This window comes from Protobothrops mucrosquamatus, unplaced genomic scaffold (assembly GCF_001527695.2).
Source record: "Protobothrops mucrosquamatus isolate PMUCROS unplaced genomic scaffold, P.Mucros_1.0 scaffold805, whole genome shotgun sequence".
Classification (NCBI taxonomy): Eukaryota; Metazoa; Chordata; class Lepidosauria; order Squamata; family Viperidae; genus Protobothrops; species Protobothrops mucrosquamatus.
Genome location: NW_015387071.1, coordinates 153,105 through 180,275, shown reverse-complemented (window position 1 = coordinate 180,275; position 27,171 = coordinate 153,105). Strand labels below are relative to the sequence as shown.

The window sequence follows — 27,171 nt, the reverse complement described above, 5'->3', positions numbered from 1 at the left end:
CATATGTGTGAAAAGCCTAAGCCACTTTTTTTCAGTCCTGTCGTAACTTCGAACGGTCACTAAACAAACTGTCGCGAGTTGAGGACTGCTCAACGTCCTCAAAAGAATAAAGCTCCTGCTGGCTGGGGCTGCTGGGAATTGTAGTCCAGCCCGCGCATGCGGGGAGAGCGCCAGGCTGAGAAAACCCGGGCGTGTACTTGGGAAACAAAATACAGTCAAAACACAGTTGTTGAGTGTTGCAGAAATGAAAAAGAAACACAATCACTTTCCCCCGTTCAGCAATTAACTCCTAAGGTTACCGAAAACACATGGCGGGCTACACAACATTGGCTCAGCGACAACCACTTGCTCATTAGTGCCATATTTTAACCAGGCCCCTATTAAATCCACCGTCGCGTTCGGGAGCAACGGAAGCTGCTGTTTAAAAAGCCCAGGCCCCCCAAAAATCTAGTTTATTTTTATTGTTTGGGGGGGCCAGGATAAATTTGATTTCCACCATCCGAAAAAGAAAAAAAACCTCCATTTTATTTTTATTTATTTTTGCACACTCTGGATCTCTCCGACAAACTCTGGGATATTCAGGAGTTTTAATTTTCATTTTCACTGCGCCATTCCTGGTTCCAAAAAAACTTGGGGATTTTCTCCCCTTTGACCCAGCTTTGGGAGAAACTACGCCTTGTCTACACAGAACTTAGCTTGCTAACTGTTTTGCGGTTTGGTGGATCCAAGCCAGAGAAACTGGCGAAAACACACACACACACACACACACACACACACACACACACACAGGCACGAAAAGCTGCAGATGTTGTGAGCTGCTGTAACAAACAACGCCACGCCTTCCTGGCGGAGGATCATTTTTGCTGTCTCAAGTTGCCGTTTTTTCCCCCCCTGCTCGGTCCTCCAATTCAGATTTTTATTGCTCTTAATCCTTCGCCTTAACAAATCCTTAAAAAAAAAAACTAGGAATGAAAAAGCCGTAACCAAGCAAAGCACCAAATCTTTTATTAAAACCGACGGCTCCCATTTGTGACACACACACACACCCCGAATCGGTGTGGAATCCTATTTATTTGATATTATCAAATCAAGGCAGCTGCGTTGGGCAATTGCTTGACTTATCTGGACGGGGAACGGTTGCCATTAAATATATATATATATATATATACTGTATATATGGCCAGGCTGGGCACCAATCTCCAAGCCTTCTGGTGAACCACACGGGCTGAATTGCGTGATGCCTTCGGGGCGCTATGATCCTCGTTCCCGAAATTTTTCTGGAATTTTAATCCCACTGGGAGAACCAACCCAGACTCAAACCGTGAAAACGTTGAGAGATAGGGACCGAGCCAAGCAGGCTGTCATCTTAGGAAGACCTCAAGCATCACCAAACCATGTTTAATCCAACTATTTGGATGATCGTTTGGGCACCGAAAAGTGGAGAAGACAGGAATCCTCCATAGCTCATCAAACCAGCTTTTGGACTGAGCTTCTATCTCTACCAGCTCTCTCCACCAGCTTCGGGACTATCTCCACCAGCTTTGGGACTATCTCCACCAGCTTCGGGACTATCTCCACCAGCTTCGGGAATATCTCCACCAGCTTCGGGAATATCTCCACCAGCTTCGGGAATATCTCCACCATCTATCTCCACCAGCTTCTGGATTATCTCCACCATCTATCTCCACCAGCTTCTGGACCAAGCTCCTGGTGGCCCTTCAGAAGCCCTCCGAAGTTCTCCTGGCCTAGCCTGGTCCCCGCATCCTAAACCACCCTTTCCTAAGGGGATAAAATCAGCACCTACCGTGGTGTAAGGTGGCACGGAGTTGCTAACATACAGCATGTTTATCTCCTTGGGGTTTGAAGATGGCAAGCCAGCTCCTCGCCTCTGGAGTCATGAGGGTCGAGAGGCCACCACGGGTGGAGGTCGAAGGTCCACCCAGGGGGTGCCAAGAGCAGAAAGACGGGGGAGATTCGAAGCTGGCTTGTTTGTTAGTGGTAGCCTCGTTGGCTTCGCTCTCCCTCTCTCTCTCTCCTCTCCCCCCCCCACCTTTAAATTGTGGTTCTGTCATTTAGTTGCATCTAACAACCGAGGCTGGCTAGCCAACCCCTTTTTCCTCCCTTATGACTATTCATTATGAGAAGGCAAGTTCCAACACGCCCGTTGGAAGATTGGACGGTACCAAGGGTGCTCCATGGGGGTGGTGGTGGAGAGAGCTGGCGCGGCACGCGGTGGATGTCGGTTTGCACAATGCCACCCCGTTCGGTGTGAGTGCCCATCCTGCCCTCTGCCAACAGGTGGTTGGAGATGCCCTCCTGGGTGGTCAACGACGCCAGGGGGTGGCTTGTGCCCTGCGGGCAACAAAATCGGTGCGCCTGGCACAACGGAGCCGTGGCAAGGCAGAGCTTCGTGGCCGGGAAAGGCAGTTTTATTCCCAGGGTGGCGAACGGGCGAATGTTAGAAACACAGCCGCCGCGGACCCCGACGGGAGAAAGAGTGCGTATACGGCATTGTGCAAATGTGCACAGCGGCCCAGGAGTGTGTCCGTGTGAAGGGCCCTGATTGTTGTCCTAGACAATAGAATGATAGGATTTGAAAGGACCTCGGAGGTCTTCTAGTCCAACCCCTTGCTCAAGCAGGAGACCTGATTTAGGTCTTTCAAAGGGATTTGCCATCGTAAAGGGTGCACGGAGGGAGTTTTGAGTGCTCAGCTCCGGCCTGCATCTTGCCTGGACCCGTTCAGACGAACAGGAGCACTTAGGTTGCGTAAAAGGCTAGAAAACACCTTGCTAGGCGGGTGAATTCGATGGGCGACGCCTTGCTAGAATTTGCCAGAGAAATTCAGGGAGCATCAGAAAAGTCAAAATGCAGGAAAGTCAACGGAGGGAGCCAGATTCACTTAACGACCGTGTTACCCCCACTCTTACCAGTGACTCGTTTAACGACGGCGGCAGAAAAGGTAATGAAACGGGGCAAAGCACACTTGACCGATGTTTTTTTGTTTAGCGACCTCAATTTGCGGGCCCCACGGTGGCCGTCCGTTGACGACTACCTGTCCTTACCCCGAGGCAAAATAGCACAAAACGGAAGACCAGGCTACACAAACGACAACCGCGGAACCCGAAACAAATCCGTCAAGCCAGCTCGAGCGAAGCAAAGCGTTTCGACACTGCAATCCAGCGATATTCTGCGCCTGAATTTATCCATCTTATGGACTGACTAATTGACTAATCTCAACTCACAGACCGAACCGGTCGCGCACCGCACATTCAACACCCCTCCCCCCAAACGAACCAAGGTTAAAACCAAGTTTATCCCAGGATGCAAAGGGGCTCCCGGCCCCCCCAAAAGCAGAGAGAATATCATGCGTGGAGGAATTTATAGCCGTATCCCAAGTATTAGCCTCGATGTGCAATTTCCGCCTTACGTGATGCTCAGCTGGGCACCAATCTAAGGATATGCCAGAATATTCGCACACAAGTGGCAGCAGCTTAGCTGCAGACATCTGCCCTGGGCAGGGGGTTGGACTAGATGGCCTCTGAGGTCCCTTCCAACACTGATACTCCCTTATTCTACAGTTCACCGCTAATGCATATCTTTCATCGTGGTTTGAGTTGTAAACAGAAGCTTCCAAACTCTGGCTAGATTATTTGAGCATCATTTGTTTAGACAAGACCACATTCTGGTTTAGCAGAAATGTGTGACATCAAGCAGAAATTGCAAATTAATCAGGATCCTTTTTGTTTTTGGTGATGAAGGCAGCATAGCCCTGATCCTCCTCCTCCTCCTCCTCCTCCTCCTCCTTTCCTTTCCTTTCCTTTCCCTTTCCTTTCCTTTCCTTCCCCTCTCCTTCCTTCCTTCCTTCCTTCTTTCCTTCCTTCCTTCCTGTTACCAAACACAGTCCCCTTTTTTCAGTGCCGTCGTAACTTCAAAAAGCCGCTAAACAGCCAGCGGTGAGTCGAGAACTCCCTGTAGCATCGTAATTTTTTTCTCCACCTCCAGCCTCCTACGGCAGCTGGGTCAGAAGTCACCTGCCTTAAGTGCATTTCCACCCCACCATTCCCAAAGCTTACCATTACTGAGTCGTCCATGTTCCTCATCTGGAAAACGTCCATGGTGACCTCCGTCTGGTTGGGGGCTTCACTTCCTCCCGTATTTCCCGACTGGGGCAGGTCAAAATAGGTGCTGTCGGGCTCCCTACTCAAAAGAAGGAAACACACAACCTCAAATCTTTGCGCTCTTGCGTCGATCGAAAACGTGCTGCAATCTCACCCTCAAATTTGGGGGCGGGGGGCTCCTTTGCAACCCAAACTCCGGTTATATTCCACGTTTTTGTTTTTTGCAAGAGCGGCACAGATTTCCAATAATTGCCTTTAATTCGGAGTCCGTATGTAGTGCCAGTGCAATTTCCCACCCCTGATTATAGGCCTGTAATTAAGATGGAATCTCTTGAAATGATTTGAAGTGACTGGAGTGTCCGATCGGTTTCGGCTATGGGGGGCTGTTCCTTTAACAGAGATAAGGGTTATTTGGGTTCATGTGGGTTTAATGTCTCCATTGACTGCTCCCCCCCATCCCTACTCCCCATAATCCTGAAAATGGCAAAGGTAAAATGCAATCCAGGTGTTTAATCTCTGATTTGTTTGTTCTTTACCTTACCCATTTGGCAAATTTAGCTACTGCTTTACTGCTTGGCAAACTTCAAGTCTTGTGGACTTCAATTCCCAGAATTCCCCAGCCAGCCATGGCTGGCTGGGGAATTCTGGGAGTTGAAGTCCACAGGTCCTTGAGTTGGCAGTTGGGATGCTTCTTGCCTAGCTCGTTCATGCAAACCGAAAACTTCCAGCTTAGTGTGGTTTCTTTTGACACTTCCGGAGTCACAACGGCGACAAAAGGAGCTGCACAAATCGAATAAGCCAAGAAACGGGGTTGGAAAAACTCAATGGATCGGCAGAAAGTTGCCAAAGCAAATAAATAAATAAATAAAATAAAATCCTTCCATGGTCACTTGGCTGGATGGCCAACAATGGCTGACAAGGGCGCTGGCCGAGGTGCTGAATTTTCCCCACTGGGTTTCAGGCCAAGGGATTCATTCCCCAGATCACCCAACAGATCTGACCGGATTCCATCCAGAAGGTGGGTGGATTCCTTAATGGGTCAACAAAAACCACAAGCCGAGTTTGGTCCGCCTGCGGCTCCAGACAAACTACACCCTCGGCGGTGCTGACGGGGTTGTGGGAATGCAAACCTGGGTCTCGGTTTTATCCAGGTAATCCTCGGCTTGTGAACCGTTATCTAGTCGTAAGTCAATTTTATCGCCATTTCTACAGCGGCCGTTAAGCGAATTGCGGTCAACGTCAAACGGTCACTAAACGAAACGGTTATACATTGAGGACTGCCTACCCGCCCTGAAGACACTAATTCCTCCTCTCAGCGGGCGTTTTGGTCCGGCCAAGCCCGACTCGGCTGCCCTTTGAGGACCAGGCCACTGCGCCGTCGCCCCCATTTTGTGAGTGCCCCCACGAGTTTCAAGGGAGTCCCCTCGCCCATCCTCTTACTTACAAGGTGCTCCAGAGATGCTCAAAGGTGGTGCCTTCGTCTGCCGGGGAAGCCCGCGACATCTTCAACGAACTTGGGGAAGGATGGGCGGCCCTGTTGTGCAAGAAGACAGTTGTGTTAGATTGTGTAGCTTTCCGACGGATCCCTTCCTCTGGGAGAGGGAAGAGAAAGACCCTGGAATCCTTCAGAAGTGATCCTGAAACCGTTTCCTCGCATGGTATAGGGTTTCCTGCCTGAGCAGGGGGTTGGACTAGATGACCTCCAAGGTCCCTTCCAACATCATCATGATGATGATGATTATTATTATTATTATTATTATTATTATTATTATTATTATTATTATTATTATTATTATTATTATTATTATTATTATTATTATTATTATTATTATTATTATTATCTGAGATAAATGTCCTGCTTAGGAAAGAAAATTGAAAGCAATACGGGTCATTTAGTGACAGTTCAAAGATACGACAGCACTGAAAAAAGTTTGATTGATTGATTGATTGAAATGGTCTAGGGTCTCCTGCTTGAGCAGGGGGTTGGACTAGAAGACCTCCAAGTTCCCTTTCAGTTCCATTCTGATTGATTGATTGATTGATTGAAATGAGTCTCCTGCTTGAGCAGCGGGTTGGACTAGAAGACCTCCAAGTTCCCTTCCAGCTCCCTTCTGACTGATTGATTGAAATGGTATAAGGTCTCCTGCTTGAGCAGGGGGTTGGACTAGACGACCTCCAAGGTCCCTTCCGGCTCTGTTATTCTACGTTCCGGTGTTCTACTTCCGTCCAAGCGCACAACCTCAGGGCTGGTCTTGATGTCGAGACCCCAAGAGGGACTTTGCCTCGCCATACCCAAGGCGCAAAAGAGTTAAACAAAGTTTCCTGTCCTGCTGAAGGACACGGCCGGCTCTGTCGTAGTAAGAAGGAGGGAAGGTTAAATTGTGGCCTGGCCTTGCTTAACACACCCACATTTGCAGAAATTGCGCACCTCTCCCGTGCCGGGGGGATTAGCTTCTGAAAATAAATTCCCTTCCAACCTTCCTTCTCTTTAAAAAACAAACAAACACCAAATGGTCATTTTTGCACTGATTTTTGGCTCTTGCTGAAACTTTTTGAAGCTGAAACTTTTTTGGGGGGAAAAAAAAGCTCTTGCAAATGCTTTATTTTTAGAGGTCCTGGCTTGGGAGGGGGTGGGTGGGTGGGTGGGTGGGGGGACAGGATCAAGGCCTACCTGCTCAGCGGCGGTGGCGTTCCTGTGTCCCTTTGAGAAAGAAAGGAAAAGGCACTTAAGGATTGCGATTCGGAGCTCCTGACCGGCGCTAGCGGCCAAGGAGCGTCCCGGTCACCAAGGAGATGGCGGCCGAGCTCTTCAAAGCTATGCAAAAATTGTGGCCAGGGTTTTGCACGCTCCTTCCTGGAACATCAAGCGAGCAGAGGGAGGGAGCCTGGGCCAGCCCAGAGTTTGATTGCTCAGCCTAAGGGTGAAATCTATCCAGCCATTTTCCACCTGCTGGGCCGGAGGCTTCCGTTTTTCTGCCTCAAATCCCTCCAGCCATTTTCCTTCCGCTGGGCCTGAAGCTTCCGTTTTTCTGCCTTAAATCTGTCCAGCATTTTTCTACCTTTGGCCCTGAGGCTTCCGTTTTCCTGCCTCAAATCTGTTCCGCCATTTTCCACTCTCTGGCCCTGAGGCTTCCGTTTTTCTGCCTCAAATCCCTCCAGCATTTTTCTACCTTTGGCCCTGAGGCTTCTGTTTTTTTGCCTCAAATCTGTCCCGCCATTTTCCATTCTCTGGCCTTGAGGCTTCCGTTTTTCTGCCTCAAATCCCTCCAGCATTTTTCTACCTTTGGCCCTGAGGCTTCTGTTTTTTTGCCTCAAATCTGTCCCGCCATTTTCCATTCTCTGGCCTTGAGGCTTCCGTTTTTCTGCCTCAAATCCCTCCCACCATTTTTCTACCCTCTGTCCCTGAGGCTTCCGTTTTTCTGCCTCAAATCTGTCCAGCCATTTCCCATCCTCTGGCCCTGAGGCTTCCGTTTTTCTGCCTCAGATCCCTCCAGCATTTTTCTACCTTCGGCCCTGAGGCTTCTGTTTTTCTGCCACAAATCTGTCCCGCCATTTTCCACTTTCTGTCCCTGAGGCTTCCGTTTTTCTGCCTCAAATCCCTCCAGTATTTTTCTATCCTCTGTCCCTGAGGCTTCCGTTTTTCTGCCTCAAATCCCTCCAGCATTTTTCGACCCGCTGGGCCTGAGGCTTCCGTTTTTCTGCCTCAAATCCATCCAGCATTTTTCTACCCTCTGTCCCTGAGGCTTCCGTTTTTCTGCCTCAGATCCGTCCCACCATTTTTCGACCCGCTGGGCCTGAGGCTTCCGTTTTTCTGCCTCAGATCCGTCCAGCTGTAGTGATTCACTTAACAGCGGGGTCCAGAAAGGTGGTAATATAGGGCAGCATCCACTGAACAATTGCCTCAGCCACAGAGAGACGTCGAGCTCCATTGCGGCCGTAGGTCGGGGACCCCCTGTATTTTAATCCCGCTTGGGCCGTCCAGTTGACGTCACCTCTGTGATTGGATCGCTTGCCGGGGGATCCCCTGATCTCTTTTTTAACCCAATTAATCCATTGTTTACCAACTTGGTTCCAGCCGCCCACAAAGAGAAAAGGAATCAATCCGGCAGCCGCTGTGATTGACTTGTCCCTCATTATAACCCATAATTAGCCGCCGAGGATGGCCGCGATCAGGAATTGAGAATCGGAGGGGCAAGTCGGAACATGCCCCCCGTTCGAAATAGAAGGGGCAAATATTGTGGGAGATTTTTCTTAATTACAACCCAGTCGAGTTGATGTTTATTTTATTTTTTTTAAGACTGGAGGAAAGAGAAAGTGGTTGGTTAAACACTTGTAGATCTGTTTCTCCCCCCTGTGGCAGCCGAGAACAAAATTCCCAAGGTTTTTATTCTTCGACAAAAATTAAGATTTGGCCACCGGAAGCGTGCACGATCCTCCCCAATGGGGAAAATAAAATGGATCCCCCTCCCCACCCCGCTCACACACACAACCTGGCAAAGCTCTTCATAAAGAGAGAACAGTTGGCAGGAACATCTGGGTTTCTGCGGCGTTCGTTCCTTCATCAGGACTAGTGTCTTTGCAAGTCCCTTTTTAATTTTGCTTTTCGTCTTATTAACGCAAAAGGCGTCGGAATCTGTTTGGCTCGAGATGCTTAAACAGAGGCAAGACCGAGAAGGATGGGATCTGCAAAACCATAGAATGTTTGAGCCGGGAGGAGGTCCTCTGAGGTCATCCAGTCTAACCCCCACCAGACCTGGAATCTGCCACTTGCAAGCATCCCCAGCATATATGGCCGTCTAGCCTTTGTTTAAGCATCTCGAGCCAAAGAAACTCCGACGCCTTTTACGTTAGCAAGACAAAAGGAAAAATTAAAAAGCGACTTGCAAAGATACTAGTCCTGATGAGGTTCCTGCCAGCTGTTCTCTCCTATGAAGAGCTTTGCCTGGGGGGGGAGGAGGGGGGGGAGGAAAAAAATCCATTATTTTTCATTGGGAAGGACCGTGCATGCTTCCAGTAGCAAAATCTTTATTTTTCTCAAAGAATTAACTCCGAGCGCACCATGCCTCCACGCCTCTCCCTCCAGTCCACCACGGGAGGGGGAGGACCTCCCTGCTGGGGAGGATGGGAGTTGTAATCCCACCGCTATGGCCCTCCAAGGAACGGGGGTTCACATGCTCCCTGGGGGTGCCCAGGCACCACCCCAAACAGCAGGTGAGCAATTAAAAGCCTCCATCCCCAGCAAAGACAGGAAGGTGAATTAATTCTCCATCTGGAAACCGGCACTGAGTGGAACACCTGTGCAAGTCCAGTGGGGAGGAAGTGGGGATCCCCCCCCAAGCACCCCAAAACCGTGGCTAACAGCACTTCCCTGTCTCTTCCTCTTCCTCATCTTCTTTCTCACTTGGGGGGGGGAGTCAAAAGAATTTGCAAACAGGGAGCTGGGCATTTGTAAGCTGGAAAAGGGTGGTTTATTATTATTATTATTTTAAGAAAACGGATCCTTTTTTTAATTCTTAAATCTCTGCTGGAGGATCTTTGCTAAGGTTTGGTGGTCGTGAATCCTGGTTTGTTTATTTTTTATTTAAATGGCATTATTTTTAAAGTTGGTGGGCAATCTCCCGGTGGATCTTCCTTAGCCTGCCTTGGAATATGATGAATCGCTAGACAAGCCGAGAGTAATTTTGAGGATTCCTTTGTAGGCCTCTCGGAAAACACTCGATGCTATTTTTTAATCTTATTTTATCTTTGCTGGGTGAATCGTGACTCGATCCCGGTTGATGGCTAGCTCGGCAGACAAAACATGGGGGCTTAAATGAGTGCTTTGTATTTGGGAGGTGTTTTTTTTTTTTTTAAATGTTGGCTTAGCTTCTGCAAATCAATTTAATCAACAATTTGGAAAGCGAGCGTTGAGATATTTCATACCTGGGGTTTTAATTTTTTTTGCCTGCAAAAAAACCGCTTTAGTGCATCAGAAGCAACAGATGCACTGCTATTAAATCTCCCTTTTGAAGCCTCTGGTGTGTGTGTGTGTGTGTGTGTCCCCCCCCTGTTTCACTAGGGAATAACGTTTTAAGCTTATTTCTGTTGCGTTTTCAAACCCAGGTATCCAATATCTTAAACCTGGATACATTATCTTCAACAGCAACTGCCTCTGTAACCAGATCCCTGGACCAATCAGCCAGGGTTATACTGTATATCCTGGAGGCTTCCATGAATTGGGCTTCGCAGCCAAGCCTTGCGGGTCACAAACATCATCGGCTGTATTGTGTTAAAAAAAACAAAACACACAAAGGTTGCGGTTTAACCTGTGTTAAAACGGTGGGGAAGAGTTAGACAGGGTTGATCTGGCTTTTGCAAAACAAACAAACAAACAAACATAGGCACAGGTAATCCTTGACTTACGGCCACAACCGACCTGGGGAAAAAAATTCTGCCGCTAAACGAGGCGCTCGTTAAGTCAGCCTTGCCCCCCATTTGACGACTTGTCTTGCCATTATAAAATCGTGCCTTGTCCGGATTTCCATCCCCTCCACTCTTTTAGCGGGTCCAGTATAAAGACGATTCACCCTAGGGCACCTTCACACAACCCCTGGACCTGATCAGAACAGCCAGCGGTTGGATCTGTTTTACTCTCCACTCACTGCTGATTCCAAACCTGGGTTGGTTGGTTGTGGCCCGCCGCCCTTAGGCAGAGCCAGATACAGACTTTCAATTCAGAACCCAGGTTACAGGGGTCGTGCGAACGCCCGCACCCATCCCCGCTTCCTCCCAGAATTGGGTTTTTGAGACTCCTCCTAACGGTTCCTAGCGGTCTTTCCGCTCCCCCTCGCTCCAATGCCCAGGGGTTGTGTGAACGCAGCACCTCCCCACCGGAACACGGGTGTCGTCGCCCAGCAGTCTTCCCCCCCTCCCCGTCACCCCCAATTTCAGCGGCTCCCCTTCTCCTTTTGCTCTCCTACCTGGTCGGTGGGCATCTAAAGGCAGGCAAACCCCGGGACTCGTCTGGTGCCAAGCTGGTCGTGGGAAGGGTCCTTCCCCTGCCGCGGTGGTCCCGAAGCCCCCCGGGTCGCCCCCCTTGGCACGGGGAGAGGTCGGGCTGCCGCCTGCATGCCCCGGTCCCTGCTAGAGACCCCCGGGCAAGGCTGGGCGCGTTTGCAGACGTGTTCAGCTCGGCGTGCCAAGCGCTGGGCGCAACCGCGCCATTTCCCCGGCGAGCGGCGGGAAAGGAAAGAGAAGCGAAGCGGAGCGAAGGAGGGAGGGCAGGAGGGAGGGAGGGAGGGGAGGGGGAGAAGGGGGAGGATGGGTTGCCCCCTCCCCCTTTCCCCCCTCTACCTTTCTCCCCCCCTCTACCTTTCTCCCCCACCCGGGTTCACAGGTGTCTCCAATCCTGGAACACAATGCCCATCATCCTGTCCCCGGTGTTGGAGACCTGGGAGGAGGAGGAGGCGGGGGGGCACAGAGACTGGGGTCCCTCGGGATGAGGGGGGTTGTAGTCCGACCTCTCCCCTGCAGGGAGGAAGGAGGGAGGGCTGGGGAGGATGGGTTGGCCCCCTCCCCTTTCCTCCCCTCTACCTTTCTCCCCCACCCGGATTCACAGGTGTCTCCAATCCTGGAACACAATGCCCATCATCCTGTCCCCGGTGTTGGAGACCTGGGAGGAGGAGGAGGCGGGGGGGGGCACAGAGACTGGGGTCCCTCGGGATGAGGGGGGGTTGTAGTCCGACCTCTCCCCTGCAGGGAGGAGGGAGGGAGGGATGGGGAGGATGGGTTCCCCCCTCCCCTTTCCTCCCCTCTACCTTTCTCCCCCCCCCCCCCGGATTCACAGGTGTCTCCAATCTTGGAACACAATGCCTATCATCCTGTCTCCAGTGTTGGGGGATCTGGGGGGAGGCGGGGATCTTGGGAGACTGGGTCCCTCGGGATGAAGGGAGTTGTAGTCCGCCCTTGCCTCCCCCGCCTATTTTTTAGGGTGCAAGGGTGCTCCGTTTCTCCGCAAGGGGAAGCGGGTCGTGTGAACGGGGTAAGAGTCAAGGCGGTGTGTGTGCGCGCGCGCGATGGGGTTGATTTAAAGAGCCGGGCGGGTTTCTCATGTGGTTTGCAAGCAGCGCCGGCCGTCCAGAGGCTAAACACGCGACTCTTCTGTCCTTCCCACGACCAGGAAGACCAGGAAGCCAGCAAACTTGAGAGATTATTTTCATTTTTATTTTTTAGACTGCTGGAGGACTTTTGAATGGCGGTGCCTTGAAATTTGGGGTGTTTTCCTTTTAAGAAATGGTGATGTGTGTGTGTGTGTGTGTGTGTGTGTGTGTGTGTGTGTGTGTGTGTGTGTGTGTGTGTGTGTGTGTGTGTTACAGCCTTTCAGCAGTCTCTGGGCTTCCCGAATCGGCACACGAATGTCTCACTTTTAATTTTCTTTTTTTTTTTTTTAAATTAATTTTTCTTTTTTTAAAAAAATATTTTTTGTAATTCGCCTGATAAACGAGGACTCTCCAAGAGTGGTTTATGCTCTAGAAATGATAAAGAAGAATATGTATCTATATGTGTGTGTGTGTGTGTGTGTGTGTGTTTATCTGCATTTTATGTATACACACAGGCGCAAACACACACACACACACACCCGTCAAATGGGCCGAAAAGGAGATTTTAAAAACTTTCGCCTTTCGTTCTTTTTTTACTCCTATTGATTCTCATAATTCGTGGAGGGAAAATGCTTATAATTGGACAAAAAATAAAGAATAAATATATATTGGCGTGGAATCTTCCTTCCTTCCTTCCTTCCTTTTTAAAAAGGGTTTTATTATTGCTGGATGGAGCGCGCTGGGGATCTGCTCTCGTTTTATGAATTATTCCGTTTGGGACGCGATTCTACCGTTTGTGGTGCGATTTTTGCTTTGTAACTCATGACTCGGTGGAAAATGTCTTTCATTGATCAGATTTCTATACCGCCCATCACACTGGACCTTGGGCAGTTGTACTTTTATATCTTATATTTTAGTTGTATATTTTGTGTTTTGTGTTCTATATTTATTTTATATTTTATATTCTTTCTCTAAACCCTGACCCTGCCGATTTATTCTTACTCGTATTGGCTTAAGATCCTTTGCTTCTGAAATCTCAGATTTCTCAAAACAAACAAACAAACCCCCCCCCCCACCTTCCCAACTCTCTCGGACCCCTCCCACGAAACCTTAGCTCACCCCAATTTCACCTTTTTTTTAAAAAAAAAAATCCATTTTAATGTCAATGAACGTCTCCACTTTTTTCTGCTTCGACCAAAACCCCCCATCGGATAATTATCCTCTCGATGGGGCCTTTGGTTTAAAATAAAGTTGGTTTTCCTGGAATCGCGAAGGGAGGCTCAAAAAATGCTAATGGACGAAAAATGTCATAAACTAGCTTCTAGCCGCGATGATGACAACGGTAGAAAATTAGTTGGTTTGTTGCGTGTATTTTTGTTTTTCTCCGCCGCGTTTAGCGCTCCACCCAATCAAACTGGCATTATGGATGGCCCTGTTATTTGCTACTTATTATTATTATTATTATTATTATTATTATTATTATTATTATTATTATTATTATTATTATTATTATTATTATTATTAACAGCAGCAGCAGCAGCAGCTACGTGCTCAAAATATTCCCAGTGTGGTCTGTTCAAGAAAAGGGACTCCTTTTAAAAAAGATATCCACGCACCACCGACATTTCGCGGCTGTCTTTGTGGATAATTGTGTGTTGTTGTGTGTTCTTGCATGTTAGGTGTTCATTTGTTTACTATAAAGCGTGTGCGCGCGGGGGGGGGGGACTTCGTAATTATATGGATTTATAATTCACCCAGAGCTTTTCAAATACAGACGAGACCCGATTAATTGCTAACCCGGAGCGAGGGGGGAGGAATTGGAGACCAACACTCGCGTCTCGTGGGAATGAAAGACCCGGGGCGTCCGTGGGGCTTTGTCTGAATCCGGATCTCCGTGTCAGCTCCAAACTGGGGCACACACATAGATATATATATATAGTTGGATGGATGGATGGATGGATAGAGAGAGGGTTAAATAGTGATAGAGAGAAATAGAGATAGAGACGGAGAGATGTGTGTGTGTGTGTGTGTATAGATAGAGAGGGGTGAGTTAGATAGTAACAGAGAGATACAGATAGATATAGATGTATATATAGAGAATAGATAGATATAGATAGATATAGAGCAGGGGTCTTCAAACTTGGCAACTTTTAGACTTGGGGACTTCAGCTCCCAGAATTCCTCAGCCAGGCGTGCCTGGCTGAGGAATTCTGGGAGTTGAAGTCCACAAGTCTTAAAGTTGCAAAGTTTGAAGACTCTTGATGTAGAGAGTTAGATATAGTGATGTATATATATAGAGAGATGTATAAATAGAGAGATAGTGATAGAGATATAGTGATATAATGGATGGATAGATTGATAGATAGTCGATTGATTCACATCAGCCTGCTGGAAAATCAATTGATGGAAATTTTACAGATAATCCTCACCTAGCAACTAAAATTGGGACTAAAATTTCCTTTGCTAAGCCAGGTTGCAAAAACTAAGCCAGGTTCTTAACCATCTTTCTCCCCTCTAGCGAAGGCATCCCGGATATTATAACAATTCATGGGCCGATTGGAAAGACAAATTGAAAAGAAAAAAAAAAGGCTGATTTTGCAGGAAATCAAAACAAACGGAACTGCATCGCTTTCCCTAAGCCGGGCAGACAGGCATCTCCCTGCCCGGCCTACATCTCCCATCGTGCCCCTGGCTCTTTCCTGCCGCCTCTTCTCCCGCCTCTTCCGGCCGGGGGAAGAGGCTCCTGATTGGTTGACGCCTTCGAAGCGGGCCAGAGGCGGCGGCAGGCGGGAGATGCCGCCGCCAAACTGAGGGGGCTCCGCTTCGTCGCTTCAGGGTGCTGAAGCCCCGCCCACTTCAGCCCCCCCTTTTCTCACCCAGGCCCCCAATTTATGGGGAGGGGGCTCCCTTTCCCCCCCTGCTCCTTTCCCTTGCCAGGCTTAAGGGGAAGCTCTATTCAACCCCCTTTTGTACTGAAGGGGGTCCCCAGTTACAATTGGGGGGACCCCTCCCTTTTTTCCAGCCCCCCCATTTGAGGGTCTCCTTCTTGGGGCGTCTCCCCATTCCCCTCCCTTCCAAAATTAGGAAATTTCTTTTCCCCTTTATTTTAAAGACCCTCGTATGGGTGGGAAATAATTTGCATTTTTTCATAATTCAATGCCAATTAATTGGAATCAATCATTCCAAGACTTATTTAAATTATAACTATATTTTTTTACAATTGCTAATTGCCAGCTTTCCAGCTTCTTGGGAACTTGCAGCAGTCTGAATAGCATCCTTTTAAAAAGGATTTTTTTTAAGGGGAGAAAAAAATTGGGGTGCCCTAATATATATTTTAAGGGAGAGCAGCCCCCCCCCAAGATTAGTGTGAGATTTATGGATCCCCTTGAAAAAAGGAGATTTTTAAAAAATTATCCTTAGATATTTTTCAGGGAGGGGCTTGTATTAATCCTATTTTGGGGTCCCCCATTACTGTTCCCCTTCCTTTATGAAAAACCCCCTCCCCTTCCTCTTGTCTCCATTTTTTTAATGCATAATTGCAGTATTTTTTTTTAGGGGGTGCCCTTTCTTGCTCTGCAGAATTAGAGCCTGCTAAATTTGGGGGTGCTTCAGTCATTTTGGGGCGGGAGGGAGAACTTTTATAATCTGCATTTAATGCACTTATTTTTTTTACCCCAACTCTTGTTTATTCTGCATGATCGTTTTGCAAAAATTGGAGCTGGGGGGAGCAGAGATCACCCTATTTTCTAATTTGGGGGAAGCTGGGATATTTGGGGGGGGTCCTTATCATGATTTTGTCGGCTTCCATTATCATTTCTCTGTTTCGTTTGGAAGAGAAGCAGCTTGCCTTTTGAATAATACACTTATTTATTTAATGGAAGGAGATTCTTTAGAATAGGAGGCTGTCTAACACACCTCATTGTAAGTCTTTTTGTTTTTTCTCTGTAAATAAAAGTGTTTGTTTTTACAACTGTGTATTTCAGTTCCTGCAACAGGGGTCTGTTCCTCTGTGAAGTTGAACCATGGTGAATTTTTCTGAACTCTTTAAAGCCTCCAACCACTTGTGCAAAATTTCCCCAGATGGCAAATACGTGGTGAGTAGACGTTTGTAAGTTGTGCAGTGTGATTTGGTTGTGTGTCTTTTTCCTTATAATTTGCCTCTTTCTGCCAGTTTATGTTCGGGTCAGGCATTGCATTAAATCCTGGTTTGCTTCACGTTGGTTTGTTGAATAAGCTGGCATTGCTGAGGTTTGTGCAATACACTAAGTCAAAAATCATGATTTATGCAGGAGAGTTGCAAGGGGGCAGAATGCATTTGGGCTAAATGCCAATTTAGCGAAGCCAATTTCTCTTACGATGAGGAAAAATAATATTTGGTTTATATCCTGGAAAGGGGAAATCTTCATTAAAAGCTTATTTGTTTGCCATATTGCCTTTTGATGAAAATAATAAATTACACAGAGTCCTTTTAACCGATCTTTGAAAAGGTGGGCTTAACAGCTAAAGCCAAGTTTGTGCTAAATTTTTAAAAAATAAACTGTTGTAATTTAGGATTATACGTGAATTAGATTTGGCCCCAGGTGATTAACGTAAAACAATTCAACCATCAAATAATCTTAAAGGGAATCGAACGAATGCAGTATTTCTAATATTGCCGTTTAAAAATATCAAGTAAAATCTAGGGATTTTTTTTTTTTTTTACATCTCTTACGTATCTATATTGAAATTTCTACCCTCTGTAAATTTAATCCGTTTATTTATGCTAGGGAATTAAAAACATTGCTGCTTTAAAAATGTTCTTAACAATGATAAACCGCTGTGTCGAGTGGCATATTTATTTAATAAATTATTCTTAAAGTTGGGCGGCGGTGAAGCAAAAGTTTTGGGGCTACAATGCCCATAATCTCTCGGTGCCAGTTGAGACTGGAGGGAGCAAAATTCTTAACATGTTGGAGAGTTAAAATATCTTTGGGATTTTAAGAGACGTCGTGCCTCTGTCTTTATGGTAAAAAATGATTAAGCTGTGTTTAAAATGATAATTTTTCAGGCATCTGGGGTACAATACCGTTTGGTGATCCGAGATGTCAGCACGCTTCAAATTTTGCAATTATTTACCTGCCTGGATCAAATCCAGCATATTGAGTGGTCTTCCGACTCCCTATTTATCTTTTGCGCCATGTATAAACGTGGAATCGTGCAGGTGTGTACCTCGGGGTTTGGGATGGATCTGTCCCTCATCTGGCCTTTAATTAAATTAAAGCTAAATTAAAGGGGGGGGGCAATGTCTTAAAAAAACAGATTTTTGCAGTGGATTTCAGGGAGAAAAGGGAGCATAGCACCCTCTGGTGGAGAGAGGTGGAATTGGAAACGGATTGCGTTTTCCCTGGAAAAAACTCACATTTTTTTCCAATTTGGGAAGAGCAGCGTGCCTTTTTAAAGGAAAAATACGCGGCTGTAAAGGCATTCTGCAATTCTGCCCAATGCACAGGAAGTCCTCGGCTTACAACAGTTTGTTTAGCGACCGTTCAAAGTTACAACGGCACTGGAAAAAAAAACGCCTCTCTTTTTATTAAACAGCGACTCCATTTACTTGTATGTATTTATTAGACAATATTGAATAATGTTTATTAGTATTAAATCGTAATGCAGGTGGTCCTCAATTTAACGACGGCAGTTGGGCCCAGAATTTGTGTTGCTGAGTTGAGAAATTTGTTAAGCGATTCTATCCTGGTTTTACGACTTTTCTTGCCACCGTTGTTAAACGAATCACTGCAGTTGATAAGGGACTAACACAGTTGTTAAGTGGACCTAAACAAACGGTCGTAAGTCAAGGACTATCTGCATATGGCTTTCTACAGAAGAGAGAGAGAGAAAAAAAAAGCTTACTTTTGTAGTGGGGTCCAGCCACAGTCCTTCATGATGGCGGTGGATATTCCCGTTCTTTATGCCAGGAGTTCGATTCTCTCGGCTGGAGACCGAGAAGCGTAGAATCACAGGGCTGGGAGGGCACCTTGGAGGTCCTCTAGTCCAACCCCCTGTGCAGGGCAAGAGTCCTCATTAGAAATGGGATGTTTTTGCCTTCCTTAGGTCTGGTGCTTGGAACACCCCGACTGGCACTGCAAAATCGACGAAGGCTCGGCCGGGCTGGTGGCCTCATCCTGGAGTCCCGACGGGCGTCACATCCTGAACACCACCGAATTCCACGTGGGTGTGAAATCTGGGGAGAGGGGGGGTCTTCTCCCAAGAGCTCTGAATGCTCCTGTCTGCCTTGGAGCCCCTAAATAGCTTGCCGTGTTCTTCTTTTTTTAAAAAAGAGAGAAACAGCTGATGCCTTATCCTGGCTATCTAGGATTAGGGGTGTGGCTGGTTGTAGGAAAAACATTGCCTAAAGTTAGTTAAGTTGCCAAATTTGGTCTTAAGGAATCCAGCATCTCCCCCGTTCAAAGGCTCCTAATAATGGCAAGGCATCCAGAACCTTTAAATTTTTTTAAAAAAGAAAAAAACGACAAAGGAAATGATTAAAAGTTCCAGATTTTCCATTTAGTGTCCATACTTTGCATTTTCAGGGTTGGTTTTTTTGTGTGTGTGTGTTTATTTTAAATTGAAAATTGTTTCAATCCGTACGGGGATTAAAAACAAAACAAAAAAACCCAGCAAAGGATTGAGAGGAGATTCAAATTTTGTCTAAATATACGACAGGTAGTTCTCGACTTAACGATGTTTCGTTTAGTGACGGCACTGAAAAAAGGGACCTGTGACCGTTTTTCACACGTAAGACCGTTGCAGCAATTCCAGGGTCACGTGATCAAAATCCGGACGCTTGGGCAATTGACTCGTACTTATGATGGTCTGCGGTCCCAGTAATTTGTTGTTCCACGGATTAGTTGATCTGGGATTACAGACTTGAAAGGGACTTTGGAGGTCTTCTAGTCCAACCCTGTGGTCAAGCAGGAGACCCTATGCCTCTTGAAGACCTCCAGTGTTGGAGCATCCACAACTTCTGGAGGGAAGCCTGGTTATAATAATAATAATAATAAAGTTGGAAGGGACCTTGGAGGTTAATTGTTTTCATTTGTCAGAAAATTTCTCCTTAATTTTAAGATGGATCTCTTTGACAAGCTTCCATCCGTCGCTTCTTGTCCTGCCTTCTGGTGCTTTGGAGAATAAGTGGGAAACCCCCCCCCCCTCTTCTTTGTAGGAGCCCCTTAGATATTGGAAGGCTGCTATCATGTCACCCCTGGCCCCTCTTTCCATTAAAGTAGCTGTAGCCAGTTCTTTGTATGTTTTAGCCCCCCGATCCTCCTCGTTGCTCTTCTCTGCACCGTTCCCAGGGTCTTGGGAAGGGGTTGATCCCTCGGGGTCTGCTTCCCAGCGGCAGGTGGAGACGGGGGCGGACGGGGAAATGCTTCTTCTGAGGCTGGAGAACTTGCCTTGACCCCCGGCGGGCTTGCGTTCAGCCAGCTGCCGTGCCGCGTGGGTAGATGTACTCTGGGTCGGTAAACAAGGGGCTCTGGTAACTTAGACTGACAGCTGGCTGGGATAAGGCGGGGGTCTCCACGGCTGGCTGCCGGACCCTCTGTCCATCATATACAGTATATGTATGTATGTATGTATATAAGCATCTTTTTATATCATGGTAACCTGGGTGTGTGTATCTATATCTATATATCTATACCTATATCTACCTATATCTATTCTACCTACCTATTCTCTGTCTACCTATCTGTTTCAGTCTCTTTCATCTCTATCCTTCATCTATCTATCTATCTATCTATCTATCTATCTATCTATCTATCTATCTATCTATCTATCTATCTATCTATCTATCTATCTATCTATCTATCTACCATTTATATCTAATCTCTCATTTATCATCTATATCATTATCATCTATCTCTAATGTATATCATCATTATCTGTATCTAAACTCTATCATTTATCATCTATATATCTACAGTATCTTTACGGTATATCTATATCTATCTATCTCATCTCTCATCTCATCTATATCTATCTGTCTATTATCTATATATCTATCATCAATATCTAATCTATCATTTATCATCTATAGCTATCATATCTATCCATCCATCCATCCATCCATCCATCCATCCATCCATCTCATTATCTATATCATCTATATCTATCTAGCCATCTATCATTATTTATCTGTCTCTATCTCTATTTCTGTGCGGGGGGGTGTTCAGTCCGAAATTTTGTTCAATCCAACCCACCCACCCCGAAATCCCTGGCTAACAGACCCTGCCCCTTCTGGGTAACTTGATCCCATCAAGTCTGGGATAAAGTCGAGGTCCATCAGGCACGCCGGGCGCTAGGAGCGCGGGGTCTTGGTGGGACGGAGGGGGCCGCCTTGCCAGCTGCCCGGCCTTGTCAAAACCGGGTCCAATTCCTCTCCCCACTCTCTTTCTGGAGCAGATCCGTCTCATTGCTGCTTTTCAGCTGCTTTTGTTTTCGGTATTTCAACAATGCTGCTGTTTTCTCCCTTCCGAAGAGCAGCTGCGCGCCCGACACCCGATCACGAAGAGGTGAGGCCGGTTCATGTGCGTTAAGCCAGCAATGTGGGTTTGGGGGGGGGGAAAAGCCGGGGGTCTGTTTTGGAAAAACAGAAAGCAGGTAAAAAAAAAACAGTTGGGTCCTGCCGTTGCGTCCCTCGTTACAGGCAAGTCCTCAATTTTGTGGCCGAAATTTCCGTCGCTAAGCGAGACCGTTAAGTGGGTTTAGCCACGTTTTACGACCTCCCTAGCCGCCGACGTTAAGAGAATCACTGCAGGTTAGTCAAACGGTTGTAAAATGAATCTGGCTTCCCCACTGACTTTGCTTGTCAGGCGGTCGCAAAAGGGGATCGCGTGAAACCCCTTCCCCAGACACTGCGACCGTCGTAAATACGAGCCGGTCACCAAGGGTCTGAATTTTGATCCCATGACCACGGGGATGCTGCAACGGTCGTAAGTGTGAAAAACGGTCGTAAGTCACTTTTTTCAATGCCGTAATTTCAAACTAAGTCAAGAATTATCTGTATTAGGCAGGTAGTCAATCTTCTGTCACTAAACGAATGGTGATAAGTCAGGGACTGTACGTTCTTTTCTCTCTCTGCTGTCTTCTACCAAGAAAATTCCTGTTCTAAAATCCTCGTGGTTTGTTGGTTCTAGCTGTTAAAAAAAAATAATGCAAGGTTTGTTTTTTAAAAAAAGGTCAAGTTGATTAACGTGGTAGCCATCCTGATTTTTTTTAAAAAAAGAATAAAATAAAGACAAATCGAAGAGTTGAACGGAGGTGGGGCCAAGAAGGAAAAGTCCCTAGAAAATTTCCTCGTTCACCACATAATGCAAAAAACTAAATCGACCCTTTTTCCCCCCCGTCTCCCTTGAATAGCTACGGATCACCGTCTGGTCCCTGTGTACGAAATCGGTGTCCTACATCAAATATCCCAAAGCTTGCCAGCAGGGTAAGTGAAGAGGACTAAATTCAGATTTTATTTCAATTTTGTTTTATTTTATTTCATTTCAGTCGAGACGGCATATAGGTTCTCCTGCTTGAGCAGGGGGCTGGACTAGAAGACCTCCAAGGTCCCTCCCAGCACTGGGATTCTGGGGTTTTAAAACCGCCGTTTACCGAACAAGCCTTGATGCTTGGTTAGCCAATCATTTAAGATGGTTCCACAACTTGCAGGCCGAAGCTGGCGTGCGTCGCGTCTGCCTGCAAATGCTTGAGGGACTTTCCGCAGGATTGTGTTGCGGCTGGAGAGGAAAACAACACAGCTGTTTTCAGGCGGTGGAAATGCCACAGCTCCATAGTAATACCCAGCCAGGGGGGAAAAAAACACAACAATACAAAACCACATGACATTTTTGTGTTGTTTTTAACCTGTCTGCAGCCTCTCGCAGGAGCCACGCTAAATATCTGCTCCGTCAGCTGGAGTTCACCTGTCCAGTTTATATAAAATAATATATATACACAAACATATTTATATGTATAAAATAAAATATGTACCTGTATTGTGTGTGTTGTTTGTGTGTGTTTGTATGTGTAAAAAAATACATAACATTACTCCTATCCAAATATTGTTTTTCCCTTGATCCTTTTTGTCGCTTTCTTGGTATTGGTCATTTAATTCCCCATTCCGTGAAAAATCATTGTATTGTATTGTATTGTATTGTGTATTATAATTTACTTTATTTTATTTTATATTTTATTTTATTATTTTTTATGTTTTTTAATTTTATTTATTGTATTTTATATTTTATATTTATTATTTATTGTATTTTATTTGTTACTTTTTGTTTTTATTTTATTTTTATTTATTTACTATTTTATTTATTGTATTTTATCATTTGCTTTATTTTATTTTATATTTTAACATTTATTATTTTATTGTATTTTATTTTATAATTTATTTTATTATTTTATTTTATTATTTGTTGTATTTATTACTTTTTATATTTTTACTTTATTATTTTATTTATTGTATTTTATCATTTGCTTTATTATTTTATTTTATATTTTAACATTTTATTTTATATTTTAACATTTTATTTTATTTTATTTTATTATTTGGCAGGCCTGGCTTTCACGAAGGACGGGCGCTACCTGGCCCTGGTGGAACGGAGGGACTGCAAAGATCACGTCAGCCTCTTTGTCTGCAGCGACTGGCAGCTTTTGAGAGTAAGAAGTCCCATTTCCTGGACTTCGCGACCTCTTTGATGATGGTTTGCAGGATTCCCATCCTGCTTTGTCCAGTATTTTTCTTCTGAGTTGAGGCAAAAGTCCCTGGTCCAGGGATCATCGGAGGTTTTTTCCCACGCCAGGTAAAAGATTTCCTAGTCCCAACCTGATTTTCCTTATTTCCTCGTGTTTTGTCTCCCAAGCATTTTGAGACCGAGACCCAGGACGCCGCCGGAATCGACTGGGCCCCCAACGGCTGCGTGCTGGCCGTGTGGGACAGCTGCCTGGAGGTGAGCAGATTCACACCCGCTGCTTCCGCTAAATCAATTCGAGCCATCCTGACAGCCTTGTGAGGTAGTCCCCACCGCAAACACACACACACACATACACACAGCTCTAACTTTATGGCAAGGGTGACATTTATTGCAAGTTGTCATAAATACATGCCGGTTACCAAGTGCCCAAATTTTGATTTGTGTTTTCATAAGGATGCTGTGGCGGTTTGTAAGGGAAGGGAGAGTTGTAAATCGTTGCAATTTCGAACAGTCACTAAATGGATGGTTGTGAAGTCAAACAAGAGATCTATACCATTTCAATAAGTCAGAGTAAGAGCTGGAAGGGACCTTGGAGGTCTTCTAGTCCAGCCCCCTGCTCAAGCAGGAGACCCTGTACTCTTTCAATCAATCAATCAATCCCTAGACCATTTCAATCAGAGTAGGAGCTGGAAGGGACCTTGGAGGTCTTCTAGTCCAGCCCCCTGCTCAAGCAGGAGACCCTATCCCATTCCAGACTAATGGCTGTCCAGTCTCTTCTTAAAAACCTCCAGTGATGGAGCGCCCACATCTGGTGGCAAGCTGTTCCCCTGGTTCATCGTCCTGTGAGGAAGCTTCTCCTTAATTCCAGGTTGCTTCTCTCCTTGCTTAGTTTCCATCCATTGTTTCTTGTCTTGCCTTCTGATGCTTTGGAGAATAATTTGACCCCCTCCTCTTCTTTGGGGCAGCCCCTCAAATACTGGAACGCTGCTCTCATGTCCCCCCCACTCCCCCAGCCCCTCTTTTCTCTTAGACTGGCCAAACCCAAATCCTGCAGCCGTTCTTCGTATGTTTTAGTCTCCAGGCTTCTCCTCATCTTAGTTGCTTATCATCTTAGAATATGGTCGGTTTTATATACTTTTTTTTTTTTACCAGTATAAAGTCCTTCTTTATTCCCTCGATGGACGTCTTCTTTCAACCTACAGCGCTTACGAATGGTCCTTGGGGGTGAAATCCCTCACCTGGAGCCCCAGCAGTCAGTTTTTGGCGATTGGCAGCTACGACGGAAAGGTGAGCTTGGCCAAATTTGCCCCTCCCTTCCCCCCACCCCCACCCCCCAATTTCCCCGTTGCGCAGCGTCCGAAATTTATCCTAAACGCTTGGCCACATTTAATAAGATTTTTTTTTTTTTTTACTATGGGTTTCTCGATCCCTCCATCGTCGATCGACGATTTGAAAAAAATTTGGCGTCTTTTTTTTTCATCAGGTCCGCATCTTGAACCACGTGACCTGGACGAAGATTGCCGAGTTTGACCATCCCCTCACCGTCACTCATCCCAAAATTGTAAGCATTCCGATTTCGTACACGGTTTAGGGAATGCAGTACAGGGAGTCCTCGCCTTACGACCGCAACGGAGCCAAAGAATTTACGCTGCTAAGTGAGACGTTGGCTAAAGGGAGTTTGGGCCCCATTTTACAGCTTTTCAAGAAGAGATTGGACAGTCATTTATCTGGAATGGTCTAGGGCCTCCTGCTTGAGCAGGGGGGCTGGACTAGAAGACCTCCAAGGTCCCTTCCAGCTCTGTTATTGTGTTATGATCCATTTTGGTTCACGTTGTGCTTTTGTGAACGACCCCAGCCCGATTGAACTTCCCGTCTAGGTTGTGTACAAGGAAGTGGAGAAAACCCCAGCGGTGGATTTGGAGAAACTGACATTTCCACCCAGCAAGAGGATGGCGAGTGCCCTCTTCAGCCGAAAGACGAAATGTAAGTTTGGGACTTCAGGTGGGTGGACTTCAACTCCCAGAATTCCACAGCCAGCCGTGCTGGCTGTGGAATTCTGGGAGCTGAAGTCCACAGGTCTTCCAAGTTGCCGAGTTTGAAAAAAAAACACCGCCCGAAAGAAAAGTAGACCAAAGTAAAAGGGATTAAAACTAGGAGCAAATGTGAAGTAAATATCTTGCTTTTGTTTCCATTTCAGACGACGTCGTCCAGGCCCCCCTTTCTTTGCACCACGTCAAACCTCCCACGGATCGGGCTAATCCTAGGATTGGCGTCGCGACGTTAGCTTTCAGTTCGGATAGCAGTTTCCTAGCCACCAAAAACGGTCAGAATAATAATAATAATAATGATGTGTTAAAACTTACATGGAGGCCCCCCAAACCCTGCCACAGTTCAGATTTCATTCATGGCTATTTTAAGCCAGTTCTCTTAAACTTAAGATAAAGCTTAGCTAGTAAGTTTCCACCAGCTTGTTTAAAAAGTAACTGACTTAAAATCGGCATGAATGAGAATATTAAAAAAAGGATTTTTTTAAAATCCCAACTCAACCTCCTATCAGTTAGGAATATGTTTGGCTGTAGGTCAGGCCGTTCTTTCTTATCGGCTCGGTGTGTTGTTTTTTTTAACAGACAACCTCCCAAACACCGTCTGGATCTGGGACGTTCAAAAGATGAAGCACGCTGTGGTCCTGGAGCATTTGGGTCCCGTTCAGCTGTTCCAGTGGGACCCCCATCGATCTCGGCTCGCTCTGTGCACGGGCAATACGAAAGTCTACCTCTGGTCTCCCGCAGGATGCTCCTCCGTGCAGATACCCATGGAAGGTAAACAAGAAAAGCAAAGCCGTACCTTGTAATAATTCCGGCATTTATTTTGCACCGGAATTTAAACTGGAGAAGTTGACAGAGTGGCGAATGAATATACCTGTCACTCGGGGAGGATGAGGGTGGAGGTTCGTACTCCGGGCTTGTGGGTTAGTTTCCGAGCGTTTCCTTACCAGGCTGGGTAACGCCTTCAAAGGAGTTTAGGGGACGCCAGTGCCATAGCAATAGCACTTAAGACTTCTATAGCGCTTCACAGTGCTTTACAGCCCCGAGTGGTTTACAAATGTCAGCATATTGCCCCCCCCCCAACAATCTGGGTCCTCATTTTACCGACCTCGGAAGGATGGAAGCCCGAGTCAACCTTGAGCTGGTCAGGATCGAACTTCCTAGCTGTGGGCAGAGTTTTGCCTGCAATCCTGTATTCTAACCACTGCACCAGCAGGGCTCTGTTTATAAGGGCTTCAGGGGCGGGTGTGTTGAGTAAGGGTCTCGTGAGTCTTGTGATGGGTAGGTTACACCAGGGTCTTTGGGACCTACAACCAGCCTACAAACCCTTCAGAATCCAAATCAACCGCACAGCCAACCAGAGAAGGCACCGATCCTCAACCATCCCGCGCAGTCCCCCACTCCCACCGGCAAGTTCACTTCCCAGTGACTCTGACCTGATGTAGCTTCTCCATCACAAGACCCTCACTGATGACTTACCCCGCCCCATCACAAGACCCCCCCACTTGACACCCCCACACCTGAAGCCCTTCTAAACAGAAGAACACCGACATCCCCTCAACTCCGCTGAAGAGGTTTACCTCGCCTGGTAATGAAACGTTCGGAAACCAACCCATAAGCTCGGAGAAGGAACTTCCACCCTCAAAAGTTGAGACAGACCCCACTGTGGTTTGCTCGCTCCCATTAAGGCACTTTTGGCTACTAGATACTGTCTGTTTTTATTTTCTTATGTTTCAAAGGGTGTAGCTGAAATGCTGGAAATTATTGCAAAAGAAAAAAGGATTATTTTTTTTAAAAAAAATATTGTTTTGTGCACAGGTGACTTCAAAGTGACTTCACTTTGCTGGCACCCCAGCGGGGACTTCCTGATTCTTCTGAGCAAGGACAATTTCTGCCTCTGTTACTTAGAAGGAGAAGCCGCAAAATAGCCGGACCCAAAGCGAAGCTAAGTGAAAAAAAAATTAAATCGCCAGTTGTTTTTTTAACTTTCCGTTCTCCGAAATCGGGAGAAAAAGAAACAAGTCTGTCTCGGTTTGTTCACTTTTTGTCTGGTTTTCCAGGCACAAACGTGTCATTTAAATCTGTACATAAAACAGAGTGGGCCAGAGAGACCCGGTTTCGAATTTGCTTTCCGTGAAATGGAACTTAAAAGGATGTATATTTTACGGCGGGCAACCTGCAGTGGGTTTCCCCAATTTTCAATAAAAGTCT

The 27,171-nt window shown here is 46.4% G+C and overlaps 1 protein-coding gene across 1 annotated transcript; it reads left to right on the top strand.

The window, feature by feature from the left end:
- The first annotated feature begins 16,191 nt into the window (after positions 1–16,191).
- Positions 16,192–27,171, top strand: WRAP73 (WD repeat containing, antisense to TP73). Its single transcript, XM_015818866.1, has 12 exons — positions 16,192–16,291; positions 17,245–17,397; positions 18,285–18,401; positions 21,591–21,663; positions 22,777–22,880; positions 23,084–23,170; positions 24,068–24,202; positions 24,399–24,476; positions 24,793–24,898; positions 25,113–25,238; positions 25,543–25,734; positions 26,779–27,171. The coding sequence occupies exons 1-12, from the start codon at positions 16,220–16,222 to the stop codon at positions 26,886–26,888; spliced, it is 1,353 nt and encodes a 450-aa protein (XP_015674352.1). The 5' UTR covers positions 16,192–16,219; the 3' UTR covers positions 26,889–27,171.

What these genes read in the sequence shown, in the direction of transcription:
- WRAP73 (XM_015818866.1), top strand. Translation starts at nt 16,220, where the DNA reads ATGGTGAATTTTTCTGAACTCTTTAAAGCCTCCAACCACTTGTGCAAA. An exon ending in CTTCAGCCGAAAGACGAAAT is followed by an intron (nt 24,899 to 25,112) that starts GTAAGTTTGGGA and finishes TTTCCATTTCAG; the next exon opens with ACGACGTCGTCCAGGCCCCC. An exon ending in TTTCCTAGCCACCAAAAACG is followed by an intron (nt 25,239 to 25,542) that starts GTCAGAATAATA and finishes TTTTTTTAACAG; the next exon opens with ACAACCTCCCAAACACCGTC.